Raw genomic sequence first — 19,908 nt, forward strand, 5'->3', positions numbered from 1 at the left:
TGTAAGGCGTAAATAGAAGAATGACCCCTTTCACTCTCTCTATTCTGATAGGGTGACCGAGGACAGCCGGGTGAGCCTGGATCACAGGGAGACAGGGTAAGTCACATGATATGAGTGTGAATCAGTCAAGTATGTGCATGTCTGTGTCTGTATGTGTGTAAGTGTGGGTTATTAATAGTCTAAATGACTGTGATGCATATTTACAGGTACCGCGCCAGGGTCCATAGTAAATTTTACCACGTTGAAGAGCACATGCAATTTCACCAATTCTGACTTCACCAAAAAGTCAGAAAGGGATGGTATTAACAATCTTGCTGAGCCAGATGTGCGTCTCATCAAGCTTACATAGGTCTAAGTTAAAAATGTTGGTTAGAAAAGGGTGGCGACACAGACGGCTGTCCTTTTTTTCAAATCTAGTAAAAATATGCTGCAGAGAACTTGTTTGTACTTGAACTGAAAGAAAGCTTTAATGTCGATTCCAAGGTCTTATTATTCCAATTTTCTATAAGTAGAATTTTCTTTTTCTTTTCTTTTTTTTGATGAGATGGACGTCTGTCTGTGCAAGATAATGTTCGTAGTTGTGTGCAATGAGTGGAAAGCTGTGGTAATGGCTGATAAATAAAGCCTCTTTGCATCATAAATATTATATGGAAAATCCCTTGATTTTCCATACATAATAGTTATTTGCAGATGAGTCCATGCAAGTTGAGAAGCTCTAACAATTTCTAGCAACAAACTAGACCAAGCAACTGTAGCACATTTACAGTATGATCATTTTAAAAGTTACATAATGTACAGTATATGCACCAGGCTGCAAACCTTTTCTGTAAGATGCAGGTATTGTTGACAGTACGTCAGACAATCAAAGGAGAGGGCCTTTCCTCTTAGAATCTAGAACAAGACCTGGAAAGACTCAAGTTACAACAGTAACAGTCACAGATCGTGCAATTTGCACATGCACGTGTTGATAAAGGGGGATACTGGGAAAATTTCACCTAGAAAAAAAAATCAGTGAATCTGGACATGTGTCTCTTTGCAGGGGGAGAGAGGACCGGCTGGTGAAACTGGGGAGAAAGTGAGTACAGCAGTGTTGATTTTAGTTTTTAATTTAAAGTAGTTCAACTGTTGACATCCTGTCCTTTTTAGTGGGATTTTGTCCTGTTATCTGAATCATGTTGTCTTTCAGGGGGACCCAGGGAGGCCGGGCCTCGCAGGAACACCAGGTTTGAGAGTGAGTGACAGACTGCAATGTAGTATTAGCTAATGACACTAGTGTGCCTTTCAGTTTCATATTTGCTGCATGGTCTGACTGTTATAAATGCGTAGGGAGTCTCGTGATTGAGTCTTTCCATTTGTCATCAGGGTTTACCAGGGCCCAGTGGACCAGCAGGAGAAAAGGTGAGACTGATTCAATTAAGTGCAATCATATGAGAAGCAGCAGGTCAACAGGAACGTGATTCCATCACAGAGCGTTTCATAATCTGATGTAATAAATTTCCAAGCAAAGATGAAAGAACAAGTGAACGTGTCTGTTCCCAGGGAAACGAAGGTGCACGAGGGGAGCCCGGCAGAAGTGTGAGTTACCGGATAGGAAGGGAAAAAAAATCACAGCATAATAATTTATCCGTCCTTTCATTTTGGATATGCACTTAATATCCATGACAGTCTTTGTCTGTGATGACGAGTCTTTACTGTGTTATTCAAATCATGCAGGCTCCAGGTTTTCCAGGGAAGAAAGGGGAAATGGTAAGCTATCAAATTCTCTTCTTGTATAACTTTTCATTTTAACAGAACTCACTGTTCACTGACCTTCACTCTGATGGGTTTCCTCTCCTTTGCTGTTCTTCCACAGGGGGAGCGAGGCCTGGCTGGTCCCGAGGGCCCGAGGGGTGAAAAAGGAGAGCTGGGACAGAAAGGAGAGAAAGTGAGCAACCAGGGGATGATGATGCTCTATTAAACATGGAATTGTTTTTGTGTGTATGGTACACTTACGGTACTATCTGGCATCTATCTGACATTTACTTTTCTTTTCATTTTGCAAGGGGTCTCCAGGGTCAGGAGGATCAAGTGTTGCTGGACCTAAAGGAGAGCCGGGAGAGAGAGTAAGTTCACACTGGAGCCATTGTAACACCTCTTTATCAGAACAACAAATGGCACAATCATAATGTTTACAGCTGCTGTGATATATTCCCATCAATAGCATCCATTATTCATGAAACATTCCCTTGTGTCACTTGTTGGTGTAAGACGTGGCCAAAACCGCTTAAACTGTAAATACATAAAACATGTGCTCTTCCCTCAGGGACTTGCTGGTATCAGTGGAAGGCCGGGTGTCAAGGTGAGAGGCCTGCTATGTTTTTAAAAAAATTTTTTTTTTTTTTAGTCTTTCTGTTTATTTCTATTTATTTGACTGTTAAACTGGTTGTGTAACTGTTCTTTAGGGAGATCCAGGTGAACCAGGAGAGAGGGGGGAGAATGGGCGGCCAGGAATCCCAGGAAAGCCTGGTCTTGCTGGGAAAGAGGTGGTGTATGGGATCTGGCTACATTCAAGTCTTAACTGTGAAAAGTAACACAATACAACAACAATACCTTTTCTGCACACCGTTTTCAGTATCTCATTGTTAGAATTATCTACATTCACTGGGTGATAATTAAATGTTATTGCTTAACGACGGAATTGAATGGTATGATCTTTAGAGCTGAAATGATTAATGATGAGTAATGTTTAATTGATTAGTCAATGGACAGAAAAATTAAGTGGCTTTTGCTAGTTGACTAATCGTTTTAAGTAATTTTTAATGAAAATGCCAATGTCTTACTGTCTTTCATTTCCTGGTTTTCTTTACTCACTGAAGTAGGACACTACATTATACTATGTACAAACATAGTCAATCAGTTATTGTTATTGCATGTTGCTCTCAGTGCTGTGATCAAAGATCAGACCGCCTGTTAAGCTTTCTTCTGTTCCTCATGCATGTCTTTCTAATGATGCCATTTTAGAGGTAAAGACAAATACACTTTGTGTGTAATTTTCTCACAATTTCTTTTGTATATGTTCTCTGTTCTGACCCTTTACTCACTTGATGTTGTAGAAATTTTATAATCAATCAATTATTTCTACTTTATGTTTTACAGGGAGGGAGAGGAGAGAAGGGTGATGAAGGCACACCTGTAAGTATTCCATTTTTCGTTTCTTAAATTTCGTTTAACTTTCATTTCATTTTCTGTTGGAATGCTTTTCTTTATTAATACAAAAGTGTGTGTTTATTTAGAAAGATTAGTCTGTACATTTCACTGCCAATGTCTTTTCTTTGTTTTCAACTTGCTTTTCATCAGGGGGAGTCTGGACTTCCAGGGAAGCCAGGAGAAAGAGGACTGAGGGTAGGAAAAGTGTCTTTGACACACTTTATAGAGAGGTTTTCTTTCTAAAACTACCAGGTTACGTCAATGGAAAGTTCAGTTAATGGACATTTTTATTGACACCCCACCCCCAACCCCCAGGGACTGCCTGGTCAACCAGGACGGCCAGGAGAGAAAGGAGACATGGGAGACCCAGGAGAGCACGGACGAAATGTGAGACACACATTTATGTATCATCAGATAGACAGCTTTTCAATATGCTCTTGTGCTGTTCCACTGAGGCCTTGAGAGAAGAAACAGTGAGGAAGGTCAGCTCAGCATCTTTTATTGATCTGTATTCGATCATAGGGCAGCCCTGGACCTGCAGGACAGAGAGGAGAGAAAGGAGAACTGGTTCGTTGAATGCTTTATTTTTACAAAGTGCTTTTATAACTTTGGATCTGCTGTCAGTGGGTTCACATTATTTCACTCACTTCTTCAAGGGTCCACAAGGGCCTCCAGGACCACCGGGAAAAATGGTGAGTGTGTCACGCTGTACTGCATGTTTAAAACAAAATGAACCATAATGATAATTAATAAACCATTTTGATCAACATAAACTAGAGTTAGGAACACTACAGTCTCCAGCATCTTCTTACCATTGAATGAACCCAGTTCGATCCAATTCTGAGACTATTGTTCTCTTCAACAGGCGGACATCCAGGGCCAGCTAAAAGGAGAGAGAGGAGAGAAGGTGTGTACTGCACCTGTGTCGAGCTAGTGTGTAAAATAAAATGAACGTTAATTGGGTAAAAATGTTAAGTAGCACAGCTAAAACAACTTACGTCACTGTGATTCCCAGGGCGACGGTGGCAACCCTGGAGAGCCTGGCAGCAAAGGTCAGAAAGGCGAAGCAGGGACTCCCGGAGCCCCAGGCCTACGAGTGAGTTTGCCTCATTCTTGCTATTTGTAAATGCTCCTGTGAGAATCTGATCAGCCACTGTACAGTATATACATCTGTAAGCACGCTGACCTCTTTCCCTGTTTATTTAGTATGCATGACTGATCATCCTGTGACTTCTTGTTCTTTCCCTGCTGTCTCTAAAGGGTTCTGAGGGACAACGGGGGCCCGCAGGCACAAGAGTGAGTTTGCTTTCTGTCACTGCTTCTCTACTTCAGTTCTCTTCTTCTTCATATCTGTAAATATCTGAATCATGTGCTCATTTCCTTTCACACACATTTACATCACTTTCACTTTGTAATATTTCCAGGGTGACGCAGGAGAAAGAGGAGCGCCTGGAGAGAAGGTTTGATATCAGTCAGTGTGACTGGTCCTCACAATCTCACCTACTGAACTGACCCTTGAAATTTTATTAATATAAAAAAAAAATGAACTTGGATTTTCCGCTTTCTGGTGAGTGGCAGGTCTCACTGTCCTTCATTCCTCTGGATTCAGTTTCCCACACAGTAGATTCCCAGTGGGATGAAGTGCAGAGGGCCTGGCAGAAAGCTTCATGGCCAAAAGTTGAATTGCGCCACTTAAACTGTTCTCTTACTGTTTCAGGCTGTAATGTAAATGTAGTTTTCTAACCCTAAACCTCTGTGTGATCAGGGAGAAAGGGGAGCATCCGGGTTAGATGGACGTCCCGGTCTTGATGGTAAACCAGGTGCTTCTGGACCACCTGGTCAGAGGGTACTTTAGTTTATGCCATCTTTTCACCAAACTATAAAACACAATGTATGTAGAGCCTCACTGGCTATTGAATGTGTTTGCAGCTGATACACTGTATTTGTGTTACAGGGAGATCCTGGGAAACAGGGAGATCCTGGGAGAGATGTGAGTTTCCTTTTTCCTGTGTGGTTGTTTGAATACAAGTGGCCCTGATTTGTATTAATTTTCAGTAATCATTTGAAAATAAATGCTGATATTTTGGTGTTATGCTCACTTTAGTAGTGAGTTTTGTATTTATTTAGTAAGTTGTCTAAAACAATGTATTCTTATTTTGGTCATATTATCCAAATTCTGTATTGAACACAGTAAACACGTCTGCCCCTGAATTGCAATCACATATGTGCACTTTATGTGTACGTGCTGCAGAGGGCACTGTGGAGGTATTCAAGTTCAACCTTCACTCCTGTGGCCAGTTGCATAAGCCGACTGTATGGAAAGACGTCTCCAGGCCAGTGCAGTTTCACAGGAGACTATTATGTAATATTGACGATAATAATGATTCTAAAAGTCCATAACTGCTCAACTTACAGTTTAGCTAAAGAGTCTAAATGCTATTTTAAGGGTCAAACAGATGACTGCTCTACGACTACTGCTGCTGTACAACCAAAACAAATTGCAGTTGCCATTTCTGTCATGCGCAATCCTCTGCACATTTAATTTGTGTCAAGTGTTACTTCACTTTAACACCATTAAATTATACATCTTAAACTCCTTTTAACTGTCCTCACATCCCCTCAATATAGTGCAAAATATGACCAAATCTAAATCAGTTTTAGGTCTCCAGGCATTAAACCATTCACTGTGATGTGTGTTGGTTTCATTTACCAGGGTTTAGCAGGACTTAGAGGGGAACAGGGCCCCCCAGGGCCTGTTGGGCCCCCAGGCACTCCAGGGACACCTGTAAGTGTGCACACACACCCACACACAAACAAACTTTTATTTTTGTATTTACGTATCCCTCCATCGGTCTCATCCATTTGTTTGTTTCTTTACCTCTCAGTCTGTTTTCGAACACATTTACTTAGTTGTGTCTCATCATCCTTGCTGTTATATTTCAGGGTAAAGCAGGTGAAGATGGCAAAACTGGGCCTCCTGGAAAAATGGTAACGTTTCTCAACTGGTATACTTCAGCGTCTTGAATGTAATATCCACTAAAATATGACACGCTGCATTAGTGACTTGACTGACATATTTTGACATTGATTCTGTTCAGTCAGAATATAAATCTTGTCAGTAGTGCTTGTTTTTTTTCTCTGTATGTTTCTCTGTCATTCTCTAATGGATAAGGGCCTTGATGTACTCTTTCCTGTGAATGATGTTTAGCGATCAAAAGCAGCACAGACATTTATTTCGGGGTCTGCTGCATAATGGCTGTCTTAAGTGAGTCTCTAAAGCAGTGGCACTGAATTATCTGAGTGCTCCTGCAGCGGACCGGCCATTATTCAGTTTGTTCCTGTAGAGTCCGTAATACCTTTTGCTTTGACTTACAGGGTGAGGATGGTGTGCCAGGTGAAGATGGGAGAAAGGTTTGTAGCTGTTTATCAGTTTATACAATCATCTGGCACTGACAGGATGAGGTTTAGTCAAAAAGGGTTTTTTTCCCAATATCCTCATATGAATGTTGTCATGTACACCTCATGTAAAAGCACCAAACAAAACTGACTAAAACTGAAATCAAACAATAATGTAGCTAGGTAGGACTAGTGCCTTTTTATTTTAGTGAGTTTTTAGAAAATAGTTTATGAAGATTGCGCTTATTATGCCTGAATTTCCTTGTGAACCTGACTCTGCTGTCTTTAATCTGCAGGGTGACAAAGGAGAAGCGGGAGCAGCTGGAAGAGATGTTAGTTTCACCAAATTTCCTTTATATCATTATCTCTTCGTGTTTTGTTGTCAGTTTGTTTCTACACTGTATCCTGCCAGACTCAACCTGCCTGTTCTCACCCTCTGCTTCCTATATTGACTTTATTGTATCACACATCAGCTTTCTTCCTTTCTTTTCTCCTCATCACTTTCCTCCTCAAGTGTGTATTTATCAACTGTAGTTTGCTCTGACATTGACATTACCATCACACTCACTGCTGAATCAATAGGCTTTTCAGAAGCAGCTATATAAATTCACTAGCCTCTAATGATCAAGCTTAGCCTTTAAGGGGGAGCCACTTCTGAGAGGAATGCAGAGAGGCGCCAAATGTCAGAGTGCCGTTTTCATGTGCAAATTCATTAATTAATTCATTAATTATCTCTAGAACATCAGTGGAGGGGTGGCAGCAGCCACCTGCTTTGATTTTATAGTTCAGCCTCTACTATAGCGCAGGAGGAAGTAACCCAGTGTAAAGGTAGTCTCACTTGTGTAATCGCATGTGCTTTCCAGGGCCGTGATGGACTGAAAGGAGACCGGGGCCTTGCTGGGCCTGTAGGACCCTCTGGCCCGCCGGGGCCTCCTGGAGTACCTGGCAACATTGGTCCTCCTGGACAGGTACAACTGATGTATACGTATACACATTCGAAACATATTATGAATGGGAATGATAGTTTGTCATTTTTACTAATCTATGCACTGCTGCTGTCTTTCAGGTTGTGTATGTTAAAGGAGCTGAAGCGGCACCAGTCCCAGGCCCGCAGGGGCCTCCAGGAACCCCTGTGAGTGTGCATGACTTTGCAGCATTCTGAAATTGTTGTTAATTACATTACATTCTTTAAATGCATATTACAGTGTAACACACACATTACTGCTTTTTCTGCAGTGTTGTGTGCTAAGAATAATATGGACGACCAAGGGCTGCTGTGCATTAATGGAAGATAAATTCATTAGACACACAAAGCATTTTTTCTGTATGTAATTATACTTTCATAGAACTGTCTTTCTTTTTGCATACAATCATAGAAAAGGTAATTGTACAGATCAGCTAGAAAGAGTATCTAGCTCTTGTGTGGTCATGTTATCCCCAGCAGCATCGCTCTCCCACATGTAGCAGCAGAGACGTGTCTTTTATCTACATCTGTCTCTGTATGCTTCTGCAGCCCTCCCAGTCTTATCTGTTGATATTTTTCTCATTGTCCTTGCTCTGTCCTTCAGGGCGTACCTGGGATCCCAGGCCCTGTGGGAGCCCGAGTAAGTTGTGGTTGTCTTTATTGATCTCAGTTTGCTTTATATTAGTAAACACTTAGTCTGCTTTTTAACCTTCTAACTTTCTTTGTTCCAGGGGGATAGAGGTCCACCGGGCGTTAAAGGTGACGCTGTAAGTTGAAACTTCCATCGCCATTATAGTGAAAGTGTGACATGAGTGAGGTTTCATGTGTTTTGTGTTGACACTTTGATATCTTTTTATTGGCAGGGAGACCCAGGAGAGGACGGGGCGCCGGGCAAACCTGGGACAGCAGGGGTAAGACGTCAGCACATCACCTGTTACGACTCAGCTGTGACGTGTGGAAAGATTTATTGTCAATATTCTTCAGCTCTGTTGACTGATGTTTGTGTATTCCTCTAACCAGGATGTACAGAGGGCTCTGGCCAGCTTTGGCATTCAGGTATGTGGACTCCAAACAATTATGCAGATTTGCAAAGTAATGATTATTATGTCGTTTAAGGAGATATATTTAAATGCAATAGATGCACCTTTACATTGGATTTGAACATGATGAGGTTGTAGCTTGATGATGCCTTTTGAGATGGAAATGTCTGTTGCCGTCGATGAAGAGTAATGCCTGCAAACTGACTCCAAAATCCACAAATTTATTTTCACTGGACAGCGTTTTGATTGTTACTCTTTTCATCAGTGCTTATTTCCAATAGCGTTGCACCTACATGTATGTCCAGATAACTACTTCCCCACTGTCGGTGTAGCACATTTCTTAAAATCCCTAAACTGTCCTCTTAGTCAGATATGTTTATAAGTCATATTTCAAATGTCAAAATTAATTTGTGTTGTGAAGTGAATTTGGAAATATATTTGGCAAACTGGCAAGAACAGTAAGACCATTTCATATCCAATCTAATTCTAATAACTAAACAGCCTTAATCTCAATTCTTACTCATGTATCTATTATGGATATATGGATACATATTGTAGCATAATTATTTTGGTAATAGAACATGTCCTTGAACTTGTGCAAAGTGGCAAAATTAGTCCATTTGTTCTTCAGCTGTTGTTTCTTCAAACAGCTCAATTAGTTTGAAAATATAAATGGCTTCAATCCAGTAAAAGTGAATTAACAGAGATGCCATGGTTAAATATGGGATTAGCTCTTGGTTTATGGGCATTATAAAAATAGGACTGCAAGTAGTTTAAACCTACAGCAGCATGTGGGGCTTGATGCCATAGACGTAGACCAATGACTGACATAGGTCTATCACTGAATTGTCACTTCTTTGAATAAATGTAGCCCTGGCAGTGTGGAGGAGTTTACTACCCTCATTTAGTATTCTTGCAGATGAAAAACTCAATCTCAATCTCTCACAGTAAAACCATATATCTCAGAGTTTATGTGTGAATACATTATAAAATGACCTTAGACCTTGCATTTTTTTGGATTCAGCAGGTGAAAGTGACACAAAAGACACTGATTACAAGCAACTTTCCAGATGCCGAGATGAAATCTAAATGTCTGGTCTTTAGCTGAGGTCTAAAGCACTTCACAGACTGGAATCTGTGGCTGAAAGTTACTGTATGAAGCTTTTGCCAACCAATTCCCTTTTCTGCCCTCCACACAGGTGTCTGATCTGAAGGTGGTTGTGGACAGGAAGGACACACTACAGGTTCCTACAGTGGCGAAGGCAGAGAAAGGTGAAAAAGGAGACAGGGGTGAACCTGGACCAAGAGGACCATCTGCTGCAGATGTGAGTATGGCTAAGGGCATCTTGGAGGCTTACGGTAAAAATGAAAACAAACAAAACTTGATGAAGTACCCAAGTAAGATCATTTCAACCACTATTTGATGTTTATTGAAATGTCAACATTATTCAAATAGTTTATAAATTATATTTGTTTAATTCTTTCCGTTCCCTGTTGTGCACCAGGGTCCTCGTGGTTTTCCAGGAGAGAGAGGAGCAAAAGGGGACCAAGGGGAGCGAGGACCCGTGGGAGCAACTGGGCCTACAGGTAGAGCCATTGGAGAGCGAGGGCCAGAGGGACCCCCAGGGCCTGCTGGAGAGCCAGGCAAACCAGGAATACCGGGAGTTCCTGGGCGAGCTGGGGAACTGGGGGAGGCTGGAAGACCAGGGGATAAGGTGAAGAGGAGAGTTGAGTAAACAACTGAAGATTTTTCATGGACTGAACATGATTCTGCTAATATTATCTATATCTGTATTTCAGGGGGTGAGAGGAGAGAAAGGTGACAAAGGAGAATCTGTAAGTGCTTATGTTACATTGACTATGTTTACTTTGGTCCTCCACATGAAGATAGTTAGAAGAAATTTATGTTTTATGTAAACACCTCCATACTGAACTGAGAATTTCTTTGTTTTTCAGGGCAAAATCGGGATAACAGGACCAGCCGGTCCACCAGGTCAAAAGGTAAACTCCTTCTCATTCTTGTTATTGATTGTAGTGTAACCGTGGAGATTCCACATTTTGTAGATATAAGAGACACAATACATAGAATGGAGTTCATACAGTAAGCATTTGTGTGTATCTACTGTAGGGAGAATCTGCTGACTCATTACTGATTGGTACACCTGGGGTCCAAGGCCCTCCAGGACTTGCAGGACAGAAGGGAGAGCCTGGTGTTGCAGGAGCACCGGGACCTAAAGGAGACCGGGTAAGATTTACACATAATACAAATAATATAGTCACATGTCCATATCATATGTCATGTCACGCTTATGTCACATATGCTTCTATATGCAAATTAGCTACTTTTAATGGGTCTGACAGGGTTTTGAGGGACCTCGTGGTGATAAAGGAGACAGGGGAGAGTCTGGAGAAAGAGGACGTGATGGCTCGCAGGTGAGCTGGCTCACAGGTGTAATCTAGGTTAGAATATTGTAAAAATTGCAAACTCCCTAAAGTGAGAAAATCAGGTTTTGATCTTACTGTTGTAACCACACATTTTTATAAAAAGCAATCTGTGGTTTGTCATTTCAGGGAACACCAGGAGAACCAGGAAAACCTGGTCAGGATGGGAAACCGGTAAGTGTGAAGTACTGGAAGTGAGCTAAGTTATACTTCTAACTGTGAAGTTGAAATTGACAATATTGTTATTTTTGTATTTTAAATTTTCACAAAGAGCATGATATAGTAATGACTTTCTTGTTTTAGAGACACTTGTGCAACTATTTAGTTAATATTTATTTCATGTTGACTTGGTAAGTGTGTTTTTTTTCTTATGGGAGTTACAAAATATATTTAATCGTATAAAGTTAATAATGTATTTATAATATTTTTTATATATATATATAAATGTTCAGTATTGTGCTATGTAACTGGAGGAGTATTAATGCATATGAAAGACATAATGCACCTGCTTACCTTTTTTTAAAATTTTAAACCAGCAGGATTCCAGTTGACATCAGAGGGCACATTAAGGTTTCATCTTTTCCCTTACCACACTATTTACAGTGATCACTAAAAGCCCAAACACACTCGGCCAAATGATGTACTATATGTCATGACTGCTTGGTTGGTGCAGGAATAAATGCTAAGAGAGGAGAGATATTAAGCACGTCCTCACACTTTTTGTTTTCCTTCCCTCCATGTCGGAGCAGGGCCCACGAGGGCCCGCTAGTCCTCAAGGCCAACCAGTGAGTAACCAGTAACCCAGCAAAGAGCCTTGTCTTAGGCTTGCTCTTCAGAGTAAACCACTGGGTTGGCTGCAAGCAGTAAGCTGATGGAGCTCTTTTTTCCCCGTCTTGGGCCGAGGCTTCATAGATCCGTAGACAGTAACCTTTTGCAGCTGTGCAGCTAACACCTCACTCTCTTAACTTCCTTTCTCTCCTCATATGTGCCTTCTCTCTGTCCATTTCCTTTTCTGTGTTGTTTGTTTCCCCTTTTCCAACACTGTTCTCCACCCACCTGTCTCCCCACCCTCCTGTCATCCACCTTCCTCTGTCTTTCATCCTGTCCAGGGCCTGCCTGGGTTCCCAGGAGTTCTAGGCAGACCGGTAGGTTCTCTGCTGCTGGCTGGCATGCTTGAGCTCTGGAGGAGGGAGGGCTGAGAGAACCTGTTCCTGTGGTATCGGATACAAGAGGGAGAAGGGGGAATGGACCAAAGCTGTAGATACCAGTGGTCTTTAGCTTAGGCAGCAAGTAGTTTGATAGATGTATCTGCATTTAACAACAGGAGGCTAGAAGAGCCTATCAACAGGATGCACGCACCGTCATGTACCTCCCAGGCAAATTTCACCAGCATCAGCCCCCAGCATCCTTCTGGGATCTTGGATCTGGGATAAGAGTCAAACCTTGATCGGTTTATCATGAAATATTTAAGACCGCCTGTCACCAAAGAGTCTGTGTCAAACTCAAGAGTTGACTTTTTAGCGTGTAAAACACTGCAGATTTGTTGGAGGAGATGAAAAGAAATCAGCTGACATTGTGAGCTGAAGCTCTCGCCATGATCCAATGTACAATAGTAGGGGGGAATACTAAATTGGGTGTACTCCAAAAAGTACCGTCAATTCGCTTGAGTCTGCTTATCGTGCATGCAGCTGTGCCTGCTGTCTGTTGTGTACTTATCCCTCTCACAGCACTGATTTTACAGCACTGTGAGTGTCTCTTGTGTTGACATTGTTGATGCTCTGTTTGTATTGGCCTACCTGTTGTCATGAGTCAGATGTTTATGTGTTTGTATATTTGTGTCTCCTAGTGTCAGTGACCCGTCAGTGTATTATTTATGTTAACTCCATGTTGTCCAATATCGAGTACATAAAAAAGTATGTAAATTTTTACGTGCTCAATTTCTAGAAACATACAGTGGCTTGCAAAAGTATTCATACCCCTGGAACGTTTTCCACATATTGTCACATCACAACCACAAATTTTAAATATTTTTTCATTTGCATTTTATGTGAATAAGTAACACAATAGTAACAAAATAGTACATAATTGTGAAGTAGAAAGAAAATTATACATCATTTCCAGATTTATAAAAAAAATACAAAACTGAAAAGTGCAGCGTGCAAAAGTATTCAGCCCCCCTAAGTCAATACTTTTGCTGCAATTACAGCTTCAAGTCTTTTGGGGTATGTCTCCACCAGCTTTGCACACCTACAGACTGAAATTTTTGCCCATTCTTCCTGGCAAAACAGTTCAAGCTCTGTCAGATTTGATGGAGACCGTTTGTGAACTGCAGTTTTCAGATCTTGCTAAAGATTTTCAATTGGATTTAGGTCCAGACTTTGACTGGGCCATTCTAACACATGAATATATTTTGCTTTAAACCATTCCATTGTCGCTTTGGCTTTATGTTTAGGATCATTGTCCTGCTGGAAGGTGAACCTCCGCCCCAGTCTCAAGTCTTTTGCAGACTCCAACAGGTTTTCTTCCAAGATTGCCCTGTATTTAGCTCCATCTATCTTCCCATCAACTCTGACCAGCTTCCCTGTTCCAGCTGAAAAAAAAGCACCCCCGCAGCATGATGCTGCCACCACCGTGTTTGACTGTGGGAATGGTGTGTTCAGAGTGATGTGCAGTGTTAGTTTTCCTCCACACGTAGCGTTTTGCTTTTAGGCCAAAAAGTTCAATTTTGGTCTCATCAGACCAGAGCACCTTCTGCCACATGTATGCTGTGTCCTCCAAATGACTTCTAGCGAACTGTAAACGAGACTTCTTATGGATGGTTTTCAACAATGGCTTTCTTCTTGCCACTCTTCCACAAAGACCAGAATTGTGTAGTGCACGACTAATAGTTGTCCTGTGAACAGATTCCCCCACCTGAGCTGTGGATCTCTGCAGCTCTTCCAGAGTCACCATGGGCCTCCTGACTGCATCTCTGATGAGTGCTCTTCTTGTTCGTTCTATAAGTTTTGGTGGACGGCCATGTCTAGGTAGGTTTTGCAGTTTGCATACTCTTTCCATTTCCGGCTGATGGATTGAACAGTGCTGCTTGAGATGTTCAACGCTTGGGAAATCTTTTTATATCCAAGGCCCGCTGTAAACTTCACCACAACTTTTCCTCTGACCTGTTTGGTGTGCTCCTTTGACTTCATTTTGTGGTTTGCTCCCCAACACTCTCTTAACAAACTTCTGTGGCCTTCACAGCACAGCTGCATTTATACTGAGACATGATTACACACAGGTGGACTCTTTTTAGTCATTTGGTCAACATTCAATCTTTCCAAAATCATCAGGCAACTACTAAAAGCAATTGGTTGCATTCAAGAAAAAGGGGGCTGAATACTTTTGCACGCTGGACTTTTAAGTTTTTTATTTATTATTATTTATTTATAAATTTGGAAATTTTGTTAAATATTTCCTTCCACTTCACACTTGTGTGCCATTTTGTGTTGCTGATTCACATAAAATGCTAAGAAAATGTATTTAAATTTGTGGTTATGACGTGACAATATGTGAAAAAATTCCAGGGGTATGAATACTTTTGCAAGCCACTGTATTCATGCATATGTGTCATGTTCGGGACTATTTGTTAGCTGTGCCCAGTGACTTTCTGGAGTTTTGTCATCTCCATGAGGTTGCCAGGCAACCAGTGGAGACTCCAGGAAGACAAAAATTTATGACAAACACAAGAGTGGTATCAATTTAACTCTCAGCAAGCAAGCGGATAAGCTTTTCCAAAATGTCAAAATGTGTACTGTATATGACTACGTATTTTGCTTCTAGGGAAACCCAGGAGAGCCTGGTATAAGGGGGCCAACTGTAAGTATCACACACACGACAAAGCATGCATACACACTCAGACTCTGTTATTAACAACAGCAGATTACATGTTGGTGATATGTGTTTCAATTAGGGCCCCATGGGTCCCAACGGTCTTCCAGGTCCACCAGGTGTGAAGGTGAGTTTACTACATCTCAGTGTGCTACCTGTTACATCATGTATACTGAAATTCTTTTGTTTGTTATTGGTTGGTCAAAGTCATAAAAAGTTTGTTTTTCTCAGGGTAATCAAGGACAGCCAGGTGTTGGTGTCCAGGTAAAACAGCTCCAGTTGTGTTTTATATTTTTTAGACAAGTGATTCAATTGCCCTTGCCCTACCTAGTTACATAACAATCTACATTATGAAGTTGTATTGTGCATTTTATTGTGAGTTTATTTCTCCTCTCTGCAGGGTCCTCCCGGTGCCCAAGGGAGCACAGGTCTGCCAGGACCATCAGGTCCTCCAGGAGCTGTAGTAAGTGTTCCCATAAATCACAGCTTCTCTTCTGGGAAAAACTGTGTTCATGTTTTCTCATGAAATTCAACGAAAATTTCATGTGTGTGTATCATATTGTGTTCCCTCATACCACTGTATTTATTTCTACCCTGCAGGGTCCACAGGGTCCCCCAGGACTGTCAGGGCAGGTGGTGAGTATGTAATCCTGATCTGGCTGCTACTGTGGCTGCAGCATGGAGCACAGTGAGGAAATGTAAAATTGAAGAAATGTTTTGAGCCAGAGGCATTTCAGTTGTAACTGAAAATGGGAAGGTAATTAAATAAAAATGCCAAAACATGTGTACCAAGCTTTTGTTGATAAATGGAGGCTTCAGCTGCATTTTGTGTTCATAATTTGAAAAAGCAGTATACAGAACATGTGATTTGTTGTACCTTCCGCTGAATAACAAGCAATGCCCTCCAACCAGCCTTTCTACCTCTAATTTTTGTTGTTGGCTGTTTGTGTAATATCTTACTATTATAAAATAAATATATTAAAATAATAAGTGAAGACCTCATTATTAAGAGGAGATTTTATAATCAAACACACTGGAACTTACACTTCTGCGCTGCAGCACTGTTTTGGAGAATCTGACAAAAAAATCAAACACATTTTTTTAAACCCCAAGAAAAGAAACTTTTATTGGGCATTGTGTGTAATCTTGAAAATTAATTTTTATTCTCATGCAAACCATAAAAGATCCATATTAACTAGGATTGAAATAAGCTCCACAGATTTTTTTGGATGATTTGCAACCTCCTGAGTACACCCAAATGTAAACGTGACATGCTTGTGATTAAATACATATTTCAAATACTGAAGTATGTGCTGCTCCTCAGGGTGAAGCAGGTAAACCAGGAGTCCCTGGAAGAGATGGGGTGCCTGGCAAAGAAGGAATACCTGGGTTACCAGGAAAGCAGGTGTGTTTGTCTCTGTCTCTATGTTCCAGTGTTTATGTTCATGTAGTAGACTCTGTGTTTAGTGTGCACTGTGCTGTTTTTATCAGGTCCTTCTCGATGTCATCATTGTGTAATTTGTTCCTCAGGGTATTCCTGGACCTCCAGGCCAGTCCGGCTTAAAGGGGGAGCAGGGAGACAGCGGTCCTCCAGGGAAGGTAAGAACATGCTGTATGCTAAAAGGACCATCAATTAAATTGGTTTTGTTGTTGCTTTTACAGCTACAGAATGATTTGCTGCCTGAAGTAATAAAAAACATTTATGTAGTGCTATTATTAGCTTCCTACTGCGAGAGTTTTCATCTGACGCACAACACTAGGTGTACCTGTTCTGAGTCTTCCTTCAGGGGCCGTGGTCAGGCTGCTGTTGTTTGTCCACCTAGGGCTGGGGCTGCCTGGTGCTCCAGATACATCCCCCTGCAATGTATACACTTCTTAAAGTTAGCTGAGTCCCACTGTTAGTTGCTTATATGCTGATGCTAGCTGTCTTCATAAACTCTCATATTTTAACTCTGAAATCTCTGAATAGGCTGCAGCAGTGTAAGCCATGAGGCTGAAGGGAGAGGAACATGACAAACAACAAGCGCTCCAAACAACTCACGAAACAACAGAAAAACAACAGAAAACAACAGAATATAGATGTGTTCTGTCTGACTCTGTTGATGAGGGGATTTGTCAGCCTGTGGTTAAATCCAGTAAAGTCAATACAATGGGCAAGGCAGAAGTTTGAGGTGTTTAATGGCAATTGAATTTGGAAATTGTGTTCTACATAGCAACGTCAAATACAATAACACAGTGCTATGATGGACTGATACACCAGATAATCTCAGACCTGCTGAACAAACAAACCTCCTGAACAAACTTTTGCCTCTGAATATACAGACGATGGGGTCAGCCACGTGCCTCTAACCTGGGAAATGTTTAGGTGTGTTTCCTGGTGAAAACAAATCTAAAACACTCTGTGGTAACACAAATAACTCTGCTATCTGGGCTATTGAAAGTGAGAATAGATCTGTATGAAAAGGTTTTTTGAATATTTGGTCTTCATTAATTTCCCTCAATGTTCATATCAGCCAGAAACAGGAGACACATTTCTTCAAATTTAACTAAACTAAATTAAATAAAATTAAATTATGTCTGTCAGTGAGCTACCTACTGTACCATATTAAATACCCAGCATACTGTAAACATCCCTTGTCATTTGGTGAGTATTTTGAGCTGGGATTAAGCTATAATACAAGAACTTCATCTTCCCGTGCAAGCTGTATCAGTGGGATTTCTCTGTTAAACGACAGCACTTGCTGACCCGGTAAAAAGAGTTTTCACATGTCTGAAACATATTTAGTTGATCTTTCTTGTGTTCACACTACCCTCACATGTCTAGATTATCTGTGCAGTACAGCCCTGGAGTTGTTTTTTTTGTAGTTAAATGGCGGGGAAACCCTGTGGAACCTGTAGTGCCTCCCACTCTAAAAATAACCAACCATGAATGTGAATTTCAGCTAAGTCCTTGCATACATTTATGGATAATTGCCTCGAATGTTCTTTTAAAGCACTCTACCAGCCTGTCAGTCTGCAAGTGGCACAAGATGGTCTGGATTATCTTGCATCAATTCATATACATGTTGTAACAGGTGAGATGTAAACAAACATCCCTGGCTGGTCAGAATCTCATTTGGGACTTAATCCTCAGATATAACAAGAAAGAGAGCAAGGAGAACACTCTTGACGGATATATTGTGCTGTGCTAGTTCCAGATATTGTCTAGTGTAGTCTCACAACCAGCACAAAGGAAAGTGCATTACGGTCTAACCATTCTAAGGGCTATCATCTAATCATGCATGATCATGCACAATAAACTTCTGGTCAGAATTGGAAAAGCAGAGTGAACTGGATGTTCCAGTGTAGCTGCCCCCATGTTCAGGCCAAGACCTCCACGAATTGAGTTTCCATGAATTGAATTTAATATTTCTCCTTACAATATACAAGCATTAACATTTTAGGTGCAAAAGACACTTTGGTAGACTATTTACCTTGTCTCCAGATGATTTGTCAGCACTACTTGCCCTTCAAATGAAAGCTACCTTCCCTCGTGGACATTGAAATACTAATGCCTGCCAGTTGTCTCTATTTGAATGACTGCAGACATCTGTTAATAGGGATTGGCTCGGCCTGACAAAGTCTGTGCCAATTATGCCGATGAGGATCTCACTTAAGCTAGATTTCAGCTCAGTGAGACTGATAATGACAGAGTAGGTCACATGCATTCATAACTTTCTCTCTGCAGGGCTCATCACATAAAGTCAAAATCATTTCTGTTTTTATTTACAGTATCTGTCATTACACTGCAGATACCAACACCAATCGGAATAATTTTATTATATAAACTTTTATTAAACTGCTACCAAACTATTAGTAACCTGCAAATTATTGGTAACCTATGCGTGCACCTGACCTTATCTTGTAAAATGATTTGCACTGTACTGCTGCCATATTTCATAATAACATGTAGTAGCACATACATTTACAAGCTGTTAACTCACAACCGCAGTGTTTCCTAAGCATTTTGATTGGAATTCAGTGACTCGCTTGTACAGATGTGGGACAGCTGTTTCAGAGATGAAATGTCCGTTTGGCAGTATGTAGAAAGGCTTGAGCTGTTCAGTTAAGCATCCAAAGGACATGTTTATTCAACCACGGAAAGGGGTTGGTCATCCACAAAAAACAATGTGTGTTTTTTCAAATGTATGCAGGTAGCTGGACTCATGCTCACATCACAGTAGAGTAGCTCTTTTGTGTCTTGATGCTACTTTTATTTATTTTTATTATTATTGTTATTATTATTATTATTATTAGAGAGAGGGGTGTGACCTGTAACAAAGGTCCCTGGCTGGAATTGAACCAGGGATGTTACGATCACAGCATATGGTATGTGTCTTAACTGCTGGTGACACTGTCAGTGAATTCACTAGTTTGATAAATAACCAGGCAACACTGGTCTATCTGCTCAGCAGCTCCACCATTTGTTCACACACACACACACACACACACACACACACACACACACACACACACACACACACACCAAAAAAAGAAACGGCACGTGATCACAAAGTAACTTTTGAGCGACAATATTGGCAAATTGTTCCTTAATTAATTAACCGTCACAGCCTAGTGTTTCTTTCAGTATTTCAAGTACAATTGAATAGGCATATTATTAACACAAGACTTTTGTGTCTGAAGCAAGTAGTTGTAAGACTTTTGCTTGTTACAGAGCAGAAAACACTTTCCGTCCTGTGTAGTGCAATGGTTAAACAGTAGGATTTGTGCAATTGTTGGCTGTCCTTGTCGAAGACATTACGGCTCTTAATCTTTGAGAGCTGGAAAAGCTAATGGTTGGGCAGATATGGTTTTAAGTACACATTTATTTCTTTTCATGAACAAGAACCCATACTATGCTGCACAGGTAATTAGTATTATTTTCTCCATTTTTCTGCACTCTGACAGGCTGTGGCTGGACCCCCTGGACCCAAAGGAGAGAGGGTGAGTCACTGTTATTGGCATCAGCATGGA

General features: G+C 41.0%; 1 protein-coding gene across 6 annotated transcripts in view; it reads left to right on the top strand.

Moving 5' to 3' along the window:
- col7a1 (collagen, type VII, alpha 1) overlaps positions 1-19,908 on the top strand; it is a 58,853-nt gene that overhangs the window by 24,551 nt on the left and 14,394 nt on the right. For 5 of the 6 annotated variants that reach the window (XM_044170689.1, XM_044170680.1, XM_044170656.1 and 2 more), the window contains 47 exons: positions 52-96; positions 1,040-1,075; positions 1,187-1,231; positions 1,363-1,398; positions 1,540-1,575; positions 1,714-1,746; positions 1,853-1,924; positions 2,043-2,102; positions 2,303-2,338; positions 2,442-2,522; positions 3,136-3,171; positions 3,337-3,381; positions 3,502-3,573; positions 3,709-3,753; positions 3,843-3,878; positions 4,052-4,093; positions 4,202-4,282; positions 4,447-4,482; positions 4,611-4,646; positions 4,952-5,032; positions 5,141-5,176; positions 5,900-5,971; positions 6,130-6,174; positions 6,562-6,597; positions 6,879-6,914; positions 7,446-7,550; positions 7,649-7,714; positions 8,151-8,186; positions 8,278-8,313; positions 8,410-8,457; positions 8,567-8,602; positions 9,786-9,911; positions 10,092-10,301; positions 10,387-10,422; positions 10,543-10,587; positions 10,715-10,831; positions 10,948-11,019; positions 11,158-11,202; positions 12,138-12,173; positions 14,848-14,883; positions 14,978-15,022; positions 15,127-15,159; positions 15,296-15,358; positions 15,496-15,531; positions 16,220-16,300; positions 16,426-16,494; positions 19,843-19,878. In XM_044170689.1, coding sequence (XP_044026624.1) covers positions 52-96; positions 1,040-1,075; positions 1,187-1,231; positions 1,363-1,398; positions 1,540-1,575; positions 1,714-1,746; positions 1,853-1,924; positions 2,043-2,102; positions 2,303-2,338; positions 2,442-2,522; positions 3,136-3,171; positions 3,337-3,381; positions 3,502-3,573; positions 3,709-3,753; positions 3,843-3,878; positions 4,052-4,093; positions 4,202-4,282; positions 4,447-4,482; positions 4,611-4,646; positions 4,952-5,032; positions 5,141-5,176; positions 5,900-5,971; positions 6,130-6,174; positions 6,562-6,597; positions 6,879-6,914; positions 7,446-7,550; positions 7,649-7,714; positions 8,151-8,186; positions 8,278-8,313; positions 8,410-8,457; positions 8,567-8,602; positions 9,786-9,911; positions 10,092-10,301; positions 10,387-10,422; positions 10,543-10,587; positions 10,715-10,831; positions 10,948-11,019; positions 11,158-11,202; positions 12,138-12,173; positions 14,848-14,883; positions 14,978-15,022; positions 15,127-15,159; positions 15,296-15,358; positions 15,496-15,531; positions 16,220-16,300; positions 16,426-16,494; positions 19,843-19,878 — 2,628 coding nt within the window. Of the gene's footprint in view, positions 1-51; positions 97-1,039; positions 1,076-1,186; positions 1,232-1,362; positions 1,399-1,539; positions 1,576-1,713; positions 1,747-1,852; positions 1,925-2,042; positions 2,103-2,302; positions 2,339-2,441; positions 2,523-3,135; positions 3,172-3,336; positions 3,382-3,501; positions 3,574-3,708; positions 3,754-3,842; positions 3,879-4,051; positions 4,094-4,201; positions 4,283-4,446; positions 4,483-4,610; positions 4,647-4,951; positions 5,033-5,140; positions 5,177-5,899; positions 5,972-6,129; positions 6,175-6,561; positions 6,598-6,878; positions 6,915-7,445; positions 7,551-7,648; positions 7,715-8,150; positions 8,187-8,277; positions 8,314-8,409; positions 8,458-8,566; positions 8,603-9,785; positions 9,912-10,091; positions 10,302-10,386; positions 10,423-10,542; positions 10,588-10,714; positions 10,832-10,947; positions 11,020-11,157; positions 11,203-11,777; positions 11,814-12,137; positions 12,174-14,847; positions 14,884-14,977; positions 15,023-15,126; positions 15,160-15,295; positions 15,359-15,495; positions 15,532-16,219; positions 16,301-16,425; positions 16,495-19,842; positions 19,879-19,908 lie in introns of all 6 variants that reach the window. The other variant, XM_044170646.1, reaches the window with a different exon arrangement.

Source organism: Siniperca chuatsi, linkage group LG2 (genome assembly GCF_020085105.1).
Source record: "Siniperca chuatsi isolate FFG_IHB_CAS linkage group LG2, ASM2008510v1, whole genome shotgun sequence".
Taxonomy (NCBI): Eukaryota; Metazoa; Chordata; class Actinopteri; order Centrarchiformes; family Sinipercidae; genus Siniperca; species Siniperca chuatsi.